This window comes from Acanthisitta chloris, unplaced genomic scaffold (genome assembly GCF_000695815.1).
Source record: "Acanthisitta chloris isolate BGI_N310 unplaced genomic scaffold, ASM69581v1 scaffold25918, whole genome shotgun sequence".
NCBI lineage: Eukaryota > Metazoa > Chordata > Aves > Passeriformes > Acanthisittidae > Acanthisitta > Acanthisitta chloris.
Window position 1 is genome coordinate 12,496 of NW_008687236.1, and position 15,673 is coordinate 28,168.

At 40.8% G+C, this 15,673-nt stretch overlaps 1 protein-coding gene across 1 annotated transcript in view; it reads left to right on the forward strand.

The window, feature by feature from the left end:
- The first annotated feature begins 1,641 nt into the window (after positions 1–1,641).
- The window catches only part of DKK2 (dickkopf WNT signaling pathway inhibitor 2), a 39,154-nt gene continuing 25,122 nt past the window's right edge, over positions 1,642–15,673 (forward strand). Inside the window, exon 1 of the mRNA XM_009080495.1 lies at positions 1,642–2,276. Coding sequence (XP_009078743.1) covers positions 2,019–2,276 — 258 coding nt within the window. The 5' untranslated portion in view covers positions 1,642–2,018. The remainder of the gene's footprint in view (positions 2,277–15,673) is intronic.

The window sequence follows — 15,673 nt, forward strand, 5'->3', positions numbered from 1 at the left end:
TTTGAGCTGTGGAAAATGACACAAATTAACTCACTCTTCCCAAGATGCTCTGTATAATATAATACAACTAAGGTTTGAGCTGTGGAAAATGGCACAAATGAACTCACTCTTCACAAGATGCTCTGTATAATATAATACAACTGGAGGGAATATATATAATACAGTGGAGGGAAACAGTGATGTGTCCTAACATTAGGACACATCACTAGCAGTCACATGTCACCAGCTAGACAACATTTGAAAAAAATTGCCCAAGGTGGCATGGTTCAAGGAACATTCCCTGCAGAGAGCTCCCAAGCCCCCAGGAGCACTTCTGCCAGGGAGCAGCAGCACTGGAGGTCAAAACAGTGCCCAACTCCTTCCTGTTGCTTCTTGCCTTAGCAACTGCCTTTTGCACAGCAGTTAACTTAGAATAAATTATATTTCAGATATGCATTTCTTCTTCACCCTTTCTGCTCTGTAGTGGGGTAGAGTAACTGGAAAGGATTGATAGGTTAGAGGAGGGACACTTCAGAGGAGGGGGAAAACATGAAAATTCTCTGTTCCGTTCCCCGATAAGGTCATGTTTGCACAGGACTGTGTGGGACAGACAGAATGCTGCTCCCCTCGCTCTCTTGTGTTCATTCCACGCCACTTTCACATGCCCAGAGGAGAGACAAGGGGCACTTGTAGATACTCCACTGCAGAACACAAGTGCCTCATGGTGATGTTCTCGGCACTGCACTAGATCTTTTACAGGTAACAGGGAAAAGTTAAGAGCTGGGTTTCCCACAGTTCTGCTAACTTTATGATCTGTGTACCTATTTACCTTCCTTTTTCCGAAACAGTGTTTCGGGGCTGCAGCAGGGAGGTGCCTTGGAGCGAGTGGGAGTAGTTGGCAGCACTTGGGGGTTTCACAGCGACCAGATGTGTGCTCATGCCAGGGGAGAAGGTGAATACAAAGTAAGTGTCCCAGGCTGACGGTGGCACTGAGCGGGGTCAGGTGTGCGAGGAGTGCAGCGCGGCACTCGTGGCTGGGGGCAGTGGACTCTGCAGGCTTGGGCACCAGCTTTGGCAGGATTTGCCTCCACAGCTCTGGGGGAAGAACGGTCTTCGCTCTTCTGAGCGTTTCGGGGAGCTGGAGCACCTCGACACGCTCGAGGGGGGAAGTGTGGGGACCGAGCCGGCGGGGCTGGGCACCGCGGCGGGGGGAGAGGGGAGGACGGAGGGGACGAAAGTCGCAGCACGGTGAGCTCCTCTTCGGGGCTGCGATAATCAGGAGGCGAAGGAGAGACCGCGGAGAGCGCTGAGCGCGGGGCTGAGGCGCGGGGGGCTCTGCCTGTCCGCAGGGTCCCCTCACTGCCTCACCACAGAGCCCCGCGACCCTCAGGCCGAGCGGCACCTCCAGCAGGAGGAGAAGGAGGAGGAGAAGGAGGAGGAGACCAGGCGCTTGACTGCAGAGGCAAAAGACAGAAAAAGGAGGAGGGGAATAAAAAAGTCGAGGGGGGGGAGAGTTGCAGATTTGCCGGTGCTGCTTGGATTGGATCTGGTTTGAGTTTCCTCTCTGCTGGGCTGTGCAGCGAGAGAGGAGGAGTGGAGGGAAATAACTCGCTCGCTCTTCCCCTGAAGCTTAAGCAAACGCGCTGGTGCTTGCGCTGGTGTGGAGCTGCCCTGGCTGCGGTTGCCTCGCAGCTTATTGCTCTCAGTTACCTAAAGAACTGCCTGGACTTCTCGAGGACCTAGAGGAAAAAGCCATCACTTCACAGACCTGATAGTTCTCAGTGCCTATAGACTTGACACATTTGGGTGTTGTTATTTTTTTTTTTTCCTAGGGGTTTCTTTTTTTAAATTATTTTTCTGCCGTGTCTCTCAGAATAGCAGTTCCTTGAGTGTGTGGCATTGAAATCCATTGTTTTGTTAATAACTTTGGGAGATATTTTTAATTTTTTTTCTCTCTTCTGTTTTCTTTGCCTTAAAAAAAAAAAAAGAAAAAAGAAAAAAAAAAAAAGAAAAAAGATAATCCTTTTGGGGGAGGGGAAATGATCGTGCTGATGTGGAATAAGTGCTCCTGCTGTCTCCTCTTACTAGCCGCGGTCCTGATCGTGGAGAGCTCCCAGCTAGACAGCTCCAGCTCCAAGGTGAACTCCATCAAGTCCACCCTGATGGGGGAGGCTCCAACTCAGGCAACCAACAGATCTGCAGGCATCCACCAGGGACTGATGCTTGCTAGCAGTAAGAAGGGCAAAATGCTAGAGCAGATGGGAAAACCTCCCAAGCACTATCACCGGCAAGGAGAGGTAGGACATCACTTCATTGCTCAAGTGTCTGTCCATCTTTGTGCTATATATAAATAATTGCTAGTCTTCCCCTCACTTTATTTTCAAAGCTTTAATGAATTTATTTCATCTGGGCTGTCTGGGACAACATCATCTCATAATTGGTGTTAAGAACTGTGCAAGTGGGAGTTGGAAGTTTTTAAATCATTCATTTTTCTCTTAGGGTTAATAACTGATGGAAGAAAGAGCAATCTAAAAAAATGCCGTCTTCAGAATTTCTTTCTTTGACTCCTTCAAAGGGCTACTAGAAGTAAAGGAAGAAATTCCTGGTTAACTCTCAGACAGTAAATGAGTTGAATTTGAATAGGTGGGGAAAATTTGAGCATGAAGTAAAAACTGTTCACAGGGGTGAAACAAGCTTGGTTTTAAAAATCACACCTAGCAAGTTCATCTCTGGTATCTTGCTCCTTGGTGAGAATAAAAAAGTATGCTGTCCCAGTGGTATAGTTTAAGGTACTATCATTTGTTTAAGATGACAGGAAATAAATTCTAGGTTTCATATCCAGTATACACTTCAGTGGGTGTGGAAGTTTTGTTTGGTTATGAGAGTTTGAGTGTGAGGAAGAGAGAAAAGGTTATAGAAACTTGTGAAAAAGCAAAAAGAAAAGGCTGCTTGTGCAGTCTTCTTTGCTCTCTACCCTGCCTGGAAACTTGGAAGCCTGATTCAAAATAATCTTCATTTACCTATCTTTGTGGTAAACTATTAACCAGCCTTTTAAGCCATCGGTCCTCCGCTTCCCTATCAAGTCTCAGCTTGGATGGTATGAATGTTGTGCATTGTGATGCTGAAGAAGGTGGACTTCTTCAGAAAATATAGATTTTGTACTATTGGGTATTATTAGTATCTCCAAAGACAGCTGCTTTTCATAAGCCACAGTGTAGCAGTGAGGGAGCTGCCAACATTCAGCACTAAAAAGGCAAAATGCTCAATGACTGAAGGATCTCTATCTTGTCTACATTTTCCTTACAGCAGCAGAGAAGCTGAAAATTAAATTAATCCACTGAATTTGCTAAAGTGTTTCACATTAGCTTCCTAATAATTGAATGTTATAATTTGGTTTTGTGTGCAGGCACAATAGCAGTAGTGGTAGTTTTGGTTTTTGCATGTGAGAAATTTGATTTTAAACTCCTCCAAGCTTTCTTTCCTTAGCCACTCAATTGCTTTATAATTTACCCAGAATTTGGTTGCCTCTCCTTAACTCTGGGCAAAGTTTAGTAACAGACATTTTGATGGTGTTTCATATTACTAAAGTACTGTGGTCTTTCCTAGTTCACATTGTAATAATTACTATGTTGAATCACCTTGAGGAAATAGAGGAGCCTATACACCTTGTATTATTCTCCTTGGATTTTCTTATATTTTCTATGTATTCACAAAGTGTCAATATACAAGTCCTATTTTTCCACAGAATATTATCTCAGTCTCATGAGTTTTGTTAGGCTGTGCTGTAAAGCCTTTTGCCTTATGGGGAGGTCTTGCCACCTTCCCTTATGTACAACAGCCTTAGCACGTCAATGTGTATTCAGTGCAATGTCAAGAATAATTGATTTTAGTTCACTCAGTTCATGGAAAACAAGTTGTACTACTCACTGGTGGCATTTGAATGATTTGCCCCTTACTTGCCAACCTGGACTGGGGTTTGCTCAGGACTTCTGGTTACTGGCGTGAATTCACAAGGCAAGCTTCAAGTGAGAGACAGCTCTGTAAGTATCTGTAGTGGTGGAAGAGATGTCATGCATGTTAAGATGTCCAGTGTGTAGCACAAGCAAAGACCCCTGGAGGACTGGGGACTGTGGCTCTCAGGGCTATCAGTGCTGAATTCACCCTCTCTCCCTGGGACCCAGTCCCCAGGTCCTGCATGGCCTCATGCAGATGTATGTGAGGATGGCTCAGATTTGCTTGCAATAATTGTAGATGCTACTTTTGAAGCAACACAGTTAACACAGAATTGGTATAAAAAGAAGACAAGAAAGGAGAGGAGAGGAGAGGAGAGAGGAGAGGTAGAGGTAGAGGTAGAGGTAGAAGTAGAGGTAGAGGTAGAGGTAGAGGTAGAGGATGGTAACCACTAGGCTGAGGTAATTAACTGAACTGAAACACTCATCCCTGGATTATTTCTAATGGAATTGCAACAGCAAAGTTCAAAGATTAAGCTTAGGCCAGATTTTAGCAGACCAGAATGCAACTGTGATCTGCAGCTCGATGGGGTTTGCTCTTGGAGATGAGCAGAAGTTTTTCCAGCCAGCAGACAGACACATAGAAGCAAAGTGCAAATACTGGCTTTGTACTGTAGCACAGTACCATTAAAACAAGGAACATCATCCGAGAGGAAAAAAGTTCTAAAGGGAGCATGGGAAGTATCAAAGCCTTAAAGGACAGAAAATAGCTGGTATTTCATTTCCCTAGTGTGTCTGCACTGTTTGTAGCTGAACAGTCAGTTGCTGCTCTGCTTTATTCTACTGCTAGTGCCTTCTGTGATAATGATTTCTCTTTGGTAAGCCACTGCATTTTTTTACAGTGGTGTCACTCATATGAACCAATTAATACATGACATTTTCATATTTTTTTAAACTACTCTCTTATTAGGTTAGTGCTTGATTCGTTTGGATTGTGAGACTTTGCGCTGAAGTTTGCCAAGCCATTTACAGGCCTATGATTTTCTTTCTAAAACAATCTACAATCTGTTGCATTAGTGGCATTTATAATGTCTCAAAAAGAAGAGTACCTTTTATATCTTGGCAACATTAAATGGTGAGTTGACTGTCTTGTTTACAACTCGGAAATAGTTGTAGTAAGGATCAAGGATCAAGGTAACGGGAAATTAACAGAATTTTGTGGTTGTGACAGCTCTGAGCTGTGCTTTCAACTCTGCACATACACTTAGGGGAAATCAGAGGACTCTCACCAAAACTGATAAAAGGACCATCAGCCTGCAACCTATTTGTTTTTCAGTTATGTCAATTCTCAGAACTAGGAGCAACTTGGGAGTCTTTAATCAGCGATAAATCAACGGATACAACAGTTCATGGTTTATCTAGAGTGTTGATGTATTTCAGCTGGTAGTTACAGTGCTTCTGCCCAGAAAGGGAAGATCCAGCTCTCCTTTGTCAGGCAAAGTTCCAGTTCAAATTAATGAAAATACTCACATGAGCAAAGCAAGCTGATCTGTCTTGCAGAGAGACTAGCAGGGCAAATGTGGATTTTAGTAAGACTTAACAGTTTTATGTCTTTCTGAGGAATATTATTTATTTTCTGTTCTTATTCCCTTTACTGCCTTGGATCAGCAGAGAATGAGAAGCATTGACGTGCTAAATCGGTGAGATTTCACTGTCTTCACTGTTCTTCACTGTCACTACTGTGAAGGATTTTCCCTTTCTGCAAACTGTTAATGTTTTCCCAATTTCACAGAGAATCAGAAGGTATCTACAGTGTTTGCACAAGGGAAAAACATGCTCAGAAACAAGACTGTTCAGTGCATATTAGTCTAGGTTACTTTTGGGGGATCAGTACTATACACTGCTATTAATTTCCTTTCAAAACTTGATGTAGAGAAATGACTTCTAGGGACTTCTAACACCTCAGTACTGTAGGCTCTCTGGGAAATTGGTCTGCATATATAATTTCTGTAGATAAATATAATGCAGTGAATAGAGTCATAACTAAAAACCAGGCCAGATTAGCAATGAAGGTGGATTAATTTTTATGCTTGTTAGCTATAACTTCCGCTATGTTCAGACAAGCTCTTCCATGTGAATGCTCTAGCTCAACCATAGGGATGCAACTTGAAAGGGAAAATCCCACATATCCTAGCCGTGATTGAAAAGCATAGCCTTTCCACAGTGTGTGCATGTGGAGGGTAGCCTTTTTAATTCACTTCACCATCTTTTTGACTTCTTGCCTCTAGGTTATAGTCCCCTCTCTCCTCTGAGGCTTGACCCCTCAGGCAGTGCTGGAGTTTGCACTTCTCACTCAACCACATTTAATGATCTGGTAGGCTATTACCTCCCAAACTTTATTTCCAGATATTTTCCTTCTTTAATCTGTGGGCACTATTATCTTCTGCCCTTTCTATGTCCTGCACACAAGCCATTGTTTCAGCTCTTTCCTCAAGCAGGATGGGTCTCTTATTCCCTTTGCTGCTTTTTAGCTGTTTGAGTTTGTGTTTCCATTGGGACTGTCCCACCCATTTCCCCCACAAACACAACGGGAGCAGCAGCAATGAAGGGAAGAACTGGGATAGCCAAGAGAGAGGACTGGCACAACTATGGGGCTGACAAAGAGATAGTGAGGTCTGGAAAAGGGAGAGAGGAGTCAAAAGCTGGGATAAGTTTTAACACTGCAGAGGCACAATAGAGAGCTATCAGATAAGCCTCAGTATTCTAAATGCACTCAGTTTAATGTCAAAATGTATTTATTTTTTTAACTCTATTGCAGCTTGAGCTAAGAGGTTTGAGACCATAGAAGCCAAATCAAAGAGGCACTAGTTCAAATTACTAATTTGACACTGATCTCATACCTATCGACACATGGACATACATGTGTTTCTTGGACAGGATGTAGTTACCCACAAGGACTTGCTAGAAAATGTTTGGATGATGCTTTGTAGCAAGTAAAACAGCATGAGATGATAGTAATTGAATGCAGTGCCCTGACAATGTTACAATAAAATGTACCAAAGACACAAAAAAACTAACCACAATATCTTAAATAGCTAGCAACCAAAACATAAATTATTTCTCCATGGGATTAAAAATAAATTAATTACAATACCTAGAAATAATATCCAGCAACAGCTGCCTTTTTTTTTAATTTAAGAAAAAAAAGAAATACAGAATTGCTAAGTCTGCAGACGTCACCAGAGAATCTATTCTTTGCTCTTGCTGTTTGCTGTTAGGAATCTGGGTGACATACTGGTTTACTGGCAGCAGTCTTGCTAAAGAGTGGCTTGTCTCTTAATTGAAAAAATGGAATGCAGACTATTATCTCCTTCCTGGGTTATGCTTGGAAATTCCCTTTCAATTTGTTATTATTAATTGACTTCTTAATATAGAGCAAAACCCCCTATAAAGTGGCTTTATTACAACTATTTTCTTTTAACTTTGCAACAACACCTAGAATATTTCCAGAACTCTCATGTTTTGCTGGGTGTGCAAATACTTAGGAAGAGTCAGTTTCTGTCTGGAAAGTCTGTCACAGTCTAAGGACAGCACAGAAGATGATGAAGTATGATTACATTATGCCCTCAGAAAAGTGAGTCTGATTAACTCATTATGTTTGATTAACTGATGTTTTGCAGATGCAAATATGGCACAAGTTTAATTTTGATTTTAATTATCTCAACATCGGATGTATCTTGCAAGCACTTCATATCTCATGGCTTGTCAGTTGAGCCTTTGGTCCTTTTACAGTTGTACTTACAGATGCCTCACTCTGGAAACGTTGTTTAGGAGGAATTTAACTCTGCAAAGGAGGAGCTCTTGCTCCTGCTTCTGTTTGTTTTTCAAGAATCTTTTCCTCTCCAAGTTTTGTATACTTGGTAATTTTTTAAAGTATATCCAAACATATTTTATATGTATGTAGAAATGTTAACTTGGAGAACACCTTCAAAGAAAAGAGCTGCCTTTTCCACTTGGGCTTGTCAAAGTCCCTACCAAGCTCATGCTGCCCTCCACATGCACACATTTGTCATGGCTGGCAAGAGTCAGGGTGTAGGGTCAGATTTGGGGCCAGCAGGCTCTGCTTGGCCCATCATTGCCATGTGGCTTGTCACCATGTCCTGCCATGATGCTGGGTATCTTCATGTCAGTTTTGACACTGCACTCATTAGATATTTATGATAGATTTGAGGAGCTAAAGTTTGTATGATACTACAGAAATGGTGAAGAAAGCTAGAAGCCACCATGCTGCTTTTCCGGCATTGATAAAACTCCAAGTGTATTAAGAATTTTAGATTTATTTTTGTATTTTTTTTTAACTGACCGAAGGATAGTTCTTTGAAAATCCTTGTCTTTCACTACTATGATCTAGGCTGTGTTTCTGGTACCTTTAGCTTGAAATGGGCTTCTATGAGCTTCATATCCATGGATGTGAAAAGCCAATACAGAAGCCAAGAAAGTTTGCCTGAAAAAGTCTTTGTTTTCATTAGAGAACATGAACCTTCATCTCTTATTTTTTCGTTAAGTATAGTATGTGCAATGAGAGTGTGTGTCCTCAAACCATCACTTTTCTTCAGTGGTGTTTTTTCCCTTTTTGATTGGAGGGTAGATTTATTTTAATGGAAAATTTCATGAACACAAATCAATTTTCAAATTGCAATGAAATGTGAAAATAGATGAATTTATGATGCTTCCAAGCTAATGCAGAATCCTTTGCTCTAGAATGAGATACAGAAAGTAGCTAGAAAGAGAGTGAGATGGCTTAAATGGCTACATATGTTCATACTAAATGACCAAAGCACAGCAGTCTTCAAATAAAAAGAGTTTTTTTCATCTGAGTTGCGGTTTTATTGGGATCGGCCCTAAATCCATTTATGATTTATGCATTTGTGTTCACACAAACAGAACTTGAGTTATGAAAATAAATGGATATAAACACATAGTGGGAACATGGAGTTCACTCATTCAGCAGCTATTTTATTCTTACTAACGGAAAGAGCAGGGCAACGCTACAGAAAAGAAAAAAAGTTTAAAAGTTGTTGGGTTTTTTTCCCCTCTCAAAGTGCATCAGCACACAGTTCGGCCCCTTGGGACTTTCTTAAAGCTAAGCTTTGATATGATTGAATTTTCATATGCACGGTAATGAATCTTTGAGACATGTATGTTGCACATATGTAGTACAAATGGCACTGGTTTACCATTTTTAGCAGTAAGCAGAGGCAGACTGTTGTGCACATGCTTGGGAATGAGGTGTTTCTTCACTCTGCAAGCCCTCTCCCTCATTCTCTGTGCATCATGTAAGTGTGAACCAGGCTGTGCATGCTTTTAAAAGCATATTTATCGGTCCAGTGAATGAGAGGACAGGGTTCAGTTCTACGTGTTTTGGCAGCTTGCCTTGAGTAAAGCAGTGACTTGCTGTCAGCATGATCTCTTCTCTGCAAGTCTGAAATGACTAAAGTGGAGATCTCTTAAAGGAACTGCGAACAGAATACGTTTATGTTGCAGCAGGAAACTTGTAATCTTGGAATCTCATTCTTAACTAGAATGGCATCAGGGAAAGTAATGCATCTGATGTGGGAAGAACTCCTTTATTTTTCCATTTGCACAGGGCAAAGTAGTTTCCAGAACTGTTCTGGGTTGTTGTTTTTTTTGCTGTATGTTCCTAAAGAAAATGGTGCATCTCTTCTTGACAGTCTGTAAAGATTCTAAACTGGACATTTTGCTGTAAAACAATGTCTGTGGAAGCAAGGGGGAGAACTCCATGTAAAACCACTAGAAGAAATGCAAAATGCTACTGATGTTAACTTAGTTCAGTTCATTTTCAGAAGTTTTGGAAAGAATTAGGCTGTGTCAAAAATTTTGAAAAAAACATACTGACAGATGTGCTGGCATCTTGTATTTAATGTTTTTGCTTTCATATGACTTCCCTCCTTTCTAGTCTTGGGGTTTGCTTGATTTGGTTTTTTATGGCCAAGTCCTAGTGTTTCATGAAGTACAGCTATAGTACTCTGCATGGCCAGTGTCAAGAGCCTTGGGTTGGGAGACCGTTCGTCTTCATAACGTGTCTTCAGTAACAGCTTGAGTGAAAAATGGCCAAATGAAGCTTCTGTTGGCCTGGCCGTATTTCTTTGTTCTTCTCTTTTGGCTTGAAAATGAGAGAGCAGAGCCTACATCACATCAGTCCCATTTGTGAATTTCTTGGGAGACTCAGGATGCTGGTGTCTATCTTGAAACAGAACATTTTGTGTTTCTCTGTCTCTTTTGGGACATTAGGTTGCCCAGAACACACAGACTGAGCTGCGAGACTTTTACTGTCTGCCTCTTTGGTAGGAGGAGTACTGGGTGGTTGCTATCTTTCTTTTGCAAATATCATCTCCCCTGTTGTTCTTCAGGAAGGAGGGAAAAAAATGTACCAGACCTGTGTAATTCTTAAATTTCAGTTTGTCATCCAGTCAGGTGGCAGTAATGATACCATCTGATTCACATAACCAGCCACCGTGTGTGAGCTGAACACTTTGGGGTTGCCCAGGGAGACTGAAAGTTGTCTTCCAGAGCCTTTCAGTTCCTGTTACTCCCAAGAAAGCTACATTTTCAGTTTATATTATTCATAACCAACTCCTGTGGTGGGGAGGGAGAGTGAATGTAGGTCAGAACCGGAGAAAGGAAATTCTGGGAGCCATGGAAGGACTGGGAAACCAGGTGGTTGACATTCTCTCTCCACACTTTCTCCAGGGTGGAGCCAAGTGTTGATGCTGCCTCATATGTCATCTTACAGGTAAAGAGGAAAACTGCCTAGGCTTAAAAGTCTACTTTATCATTTGGTGGTAGGACTAAACTGCTTAGCAGCATAAAATGTTTCTGTAATTACTTAAATAAATACAGAATTTTTAAAATGCTCTTTAGGAATGCTCGTAAACTTCTGTGCTTGGTTTTGTCCCCATTGCTATCTTCCAGACACCCCACTCCTTGCCAAGAAAATGGCTTTTTAACAAGAAGAATCCTCTGGAAATTACTTTCTGAGGGGGTCCTGGCCACAGCAGCTGCAACAAATTGCAACTAAACTTCAGTACCAATTGTTTTTTATTGCTAAAAGGATAAGTGACCAAGTGAATACTTGTATTATAGCTTTGCAACAATTTATTAAGTACCAAATTGTAGTGTGTGATGTTGTCTAACCAGAAGATTAAAGTTTTCTCTGTGGAAGAAAATTTCTCTCAGACTTTGTACCAACACTTAAGATGAAGAAGGCTGGGAAAGTCTTGTTGATAACAAACTGTTCTGTGGTTAGGCTGATTTAGGATTTTCCTTCTGCTGGGGCCTTGGCACTGGGGCCTGGTCAGTGATGTCAGTGCAAGCAGAGTTATAACCAGCACGAGGCAGCCAAGAAAAGAAGTCACGACACTGCTATCTAATGCATGTTAATCCACTCCCCTGCTGTGTAAACAAGTCCATGGGGGGCATTTTCTGAGCAAGATGTTTCTGAGTAGCAGCATAACTTCAGCATAGCTCAGATTATGCTAATTGGAGAGCATTTCTGCCACGATTTTCCAAATAAGCAACATGGAGTCCAGGAAGGTCAAGAAAGGATGGAACAAAACCTTGTGATGGTACAGACTGCTTCCTTGTGTCTTTGAGCAGGATTTGCCAGCTGGAAAGGAGTTGCAGGTCTGCTTTCCCTCAGCCTCTCTGCTCTAACTTTGAGGCCAGCAGGGAGGATCCCTCCTTCTCTGGACATGCTAGCCTCACCGTCACTGCTGTAGGTTTGGGATTTGGTCTTGATTTTGTCCATTACAGTCACAAGGATGATGTCTTTTTATAAACACTGTCCTCTTAAGTTATCAGTAAAGGACAGATAAGAGAATTTTTATTACAGGCACACACGTGCACTGCAGGTGTGAAGGGAACTCTTAAACTGTTTATGAGTGCACAAAGCCCCACTACCAAAAAAAGCAGAATACAATGTTGTCATTTTAAGGAAAAAATTGTTTTAAGGCCCTGTTAAAAAATTGAAGCCAAAAAGGCATAGCAAATGTGCTGCAGATTATCTGTGTAAAAGGGATTATCACTCTTAAAATTGTTGTTACAGAAAAGTTAAATTACAGTAATTTACACTGTTCCCTCAATGATGAAATAATGTTATGAAAGATCAGTGATGGATCTGTATCTAATGTACCAGACACAGTTACTGTGGCCTTTCTGTATGGGTTTCAGTCTCCATCCAAAGCAACCCTTTTCTTAATTCAGGATTTTGGTGGGTTTCTTTTGGTGTAAACCTGAACAAGGATGCAGAGATGTTGCAAGTAGAGCCATAGTGCCTCTTCCTGACCCACCTATGTAAAGAAGTTGACATATCATGTGTTGTGCCACTGGAATGACTACCCTGGCACATGTATCTGATCTATCAATGTATTGACCTCGGTGTTTCCAAAACACCAGTTCCATGCTGTTCTCCAGAGTTGTGTTTAAGTCATTTCCCAGATACCAGTGGCAGTAGGAGCAAAAGCTGAAGTGGAATTCACTAGTTCAGATTTAGCTGATTCTGTGAAAACAGATTGTACAACAGTGGCTGACACTCAGTTTCTGGATTGGATTTTCTCTCTTTCCTTGGTTTGACATCCAGTGCTCCTGTCTGTTGGCCAGTATTTGGTTCTCAAATGTAGAGGCTGTGTGTGTGGGTTTTTTTTTGGTTTTTTTGGGCGGATCATTGTTTTGTGATGTAGCCCTTTAAATCTGAATTTTACCCCTTGACCAAAGAGCAATCCAGTTACTGTGAGATAGCAGCTGGAAGGCTTGAAGGGCTGCTTAGGTGGCACAGGGCTGAAATTCAGCCAGGGAGATCAACACTGCTGAAATAGTATGAGCAGACAAGACCAGCCATGAACACAGTTCATGCATTGTCAGTGGTACAACATGTGCCTGTGTTACTGCAATATGGGGAGCTCAGCTGGTCCTGATGCTATTGACTTCACTGAAAGTCTTTGCGCTTGTATGCTTTGACCATTTGTTAGTAAAATATCACATTGCTTTTACTTTTGATCTCCTTCTGTCTTAAATGACCCTATTGGCAGGAAATTAATTAAAAAACTAGCTACTAGAAGACATTTTGTGGACATCTGCTTCTTCTAAAGTTCATTTTAACAGTATGTTTCACCTGAATATTTTTCAGAACTGAAAAAATCTCTTAACAGTCTTCTGTCCTTATAACATGTGTAAGGCCTTCCTCTCAACACACTCTCTTAATACTCAGCCCTAATTATAATTTGTCAGTACAGTGTTAATGTTTGAAAGCAGCTCTTTCTTACCAGACTATTGACAGATGAAAATCATATTACACCATTTCTGCTCCTAAAACACGTGTGCCAGTGGAGCTATAGCTGAAGTACAAAAACTTCAAAGAAACTGAATTGTCAAGGAATAACCCATTTCATAACTGATTAGAAGAACTAATAAACAATCAAAAATAAGCAGGACTAAACTGTCAGGTTTCAGTATGCAAGGAGTCTAGAAGAAAAATTTCACATAAGTCTTTTAGCAACATACAATGTGATGGCAGTTAGGCACATATAGTGATAATTTGTCATTTAGAGTCACTTTAGCTATCTTTAATGGTGAAGCAGCAGCAGAGAGCTAAAAATTAAATCCTAAAAAAATATTTTTAAAAATCCAGGCAGAATATCAGGAACTGAAAACCAAACAGAGCTTGGTTTCTAATGTGTTTCTAATTTTGTGGTGCTGAGTAACTGGTAAAAGATATAAAAGCAGTTGGGATTAAATGGAGAAGGAGAAGACCAGGGATGATTGGAACAGCAGAGCTGCTTTAAAACAGGAGAAAACAACTAGGATACAAAGACCCAGTTTAGAAAAGGGATGACCATGGGAGAGCAGGACAGAGAGACAGAAAGTAATGAAGAGTCAAGAAAAGGTGAGTATGTAGCAGTCACTCAGTATTTGCTGTAGAAGAAGAGCCAAGTGCAGATGGTGTGAAATTATTGGAGAGCCAGGAACTACTTTTTCATGTTGTATAGCTCATTGCCACATGATGCTGTGGGACTCATATGGAACTGCTTAAATGGAGATGAGACAGATGCAGAGATGAGAGTTTGCTCCTGTAGGTACTAAACTTGCAGCTTCAGATGTATCTAAGCTAAACACAGTGATAAAACTTCCAACTTTAGATGTGTCTAAGATGCTGTTGACTGAAGATGGATGAATGCATCTGGGAGAAATCCTTTTGTGCCTGCCTATGATCTTATTTATTTGGGTATTTGCAGCTAACAGGATGCTGGCCTGACCACTTTGCCCTGATACATTATGGCAACTTTTATGCATTTATGTAGTTTAGCATTTTTATCAACATAAAAATCAATAACAACTTATATTTTATCAGTGTCATAAATAGCCCAGCATGTTACCTCAGTTTATCAGGAAACTTAAGCATGTGTGGTTCAATGTAAGCATTTGTGTTGTCTTGTTTACCTCACTTAGGATGTGTATATATTAGTCAGGCAAATATTTAACTACTTAGCTGAACTCGATCCTTGGTTCTGTGGCAGCAGGCACTGATTTTCATATCCTCTCCAATGCCCATGAACATTAGTGTTACCACTCCCATGAATTTCACTGTGGCTTTGCTATCCAGTGAGACTTTTAGTCAAAGTGTTAAATAGGCCAAAGAGATTGATGCAGCAAACGGAAAACATGACTCTAATGAAAAGGAAATAGAAAAATGAAGAAATAAACAAAGAGGCTTAGGACATATTTACAAAGTATGTAGGATGCATAAGTCAGGGGAGACTTTTCAAATAATTTTGCTACCATTTAGTCAGCTACAGAAGTAAATACTTTCAAAATAGGGTCAGATTTTCAAGTCACACCTCACTCAGAATGAAGGAGTTTGGGGTTTGGGTGGTCTTTTGTTCTTTAGTTACTTCCTTAAGCTTTTTTTTTTTTTTCATGAGTAAATTCTGCCCTCAAAAATTATCATTGTACATAAGGCTGAGTATCTTTGGACTTTAAAAAGTCTTCATAAATGTATCCTGCAATTTTGTAAAGAGCTTTCATGGTAACTCAGTGAATTGACTTAAATTCACCTTCAGAATCCTCCTCTTTATTTTCAGCTCAGATCTCTCAGCCATTCTGTATGTACAGGTATCTTTGAAGACAGAGTTTGATACAGGCAAAGTCATGAAACTTAGGCCCTCTAGCAGACTAATTGTAATTTTTTGCAAGCTCCTTCTGCCTCTTGGTGAAGGGTATTCTAAGCTTATAAAAATAGGAAGGAAGGAAGGAAGGAAGGAATATTAGGAATTAATCATATTAATTAGGAATAGGAAGGCAGAAGTAAGATTTTTTTCTTCTGTAAATAGTCTCTGTATTTCAGTGATGCATTCATGGAACACTTCACTAGTGCAAATTATATTTATGATTTCTGTTTTTAGAACAACCTTACAGCTGTTTGAAAAGTCCACTGTTTCCAAAGTTGTTACAGTTTTGATGGAAACTACTCTCATGTCAGGGAAGTACAGGGTTGCTTGGCTCTGTCTACAAATAGATACAGAAAGCTGAGGACAAAGAGCAACTCAGGATTACAGTCAAACAACACAAGAATCTCCTATTTTATCTTTCAAGTCTATTTGACCAGATATATTAGGAGCCTAAATAAAAGTTGTAATGTTGTAAGTGCTGGTGTGTGTGTGTCTTTCCCT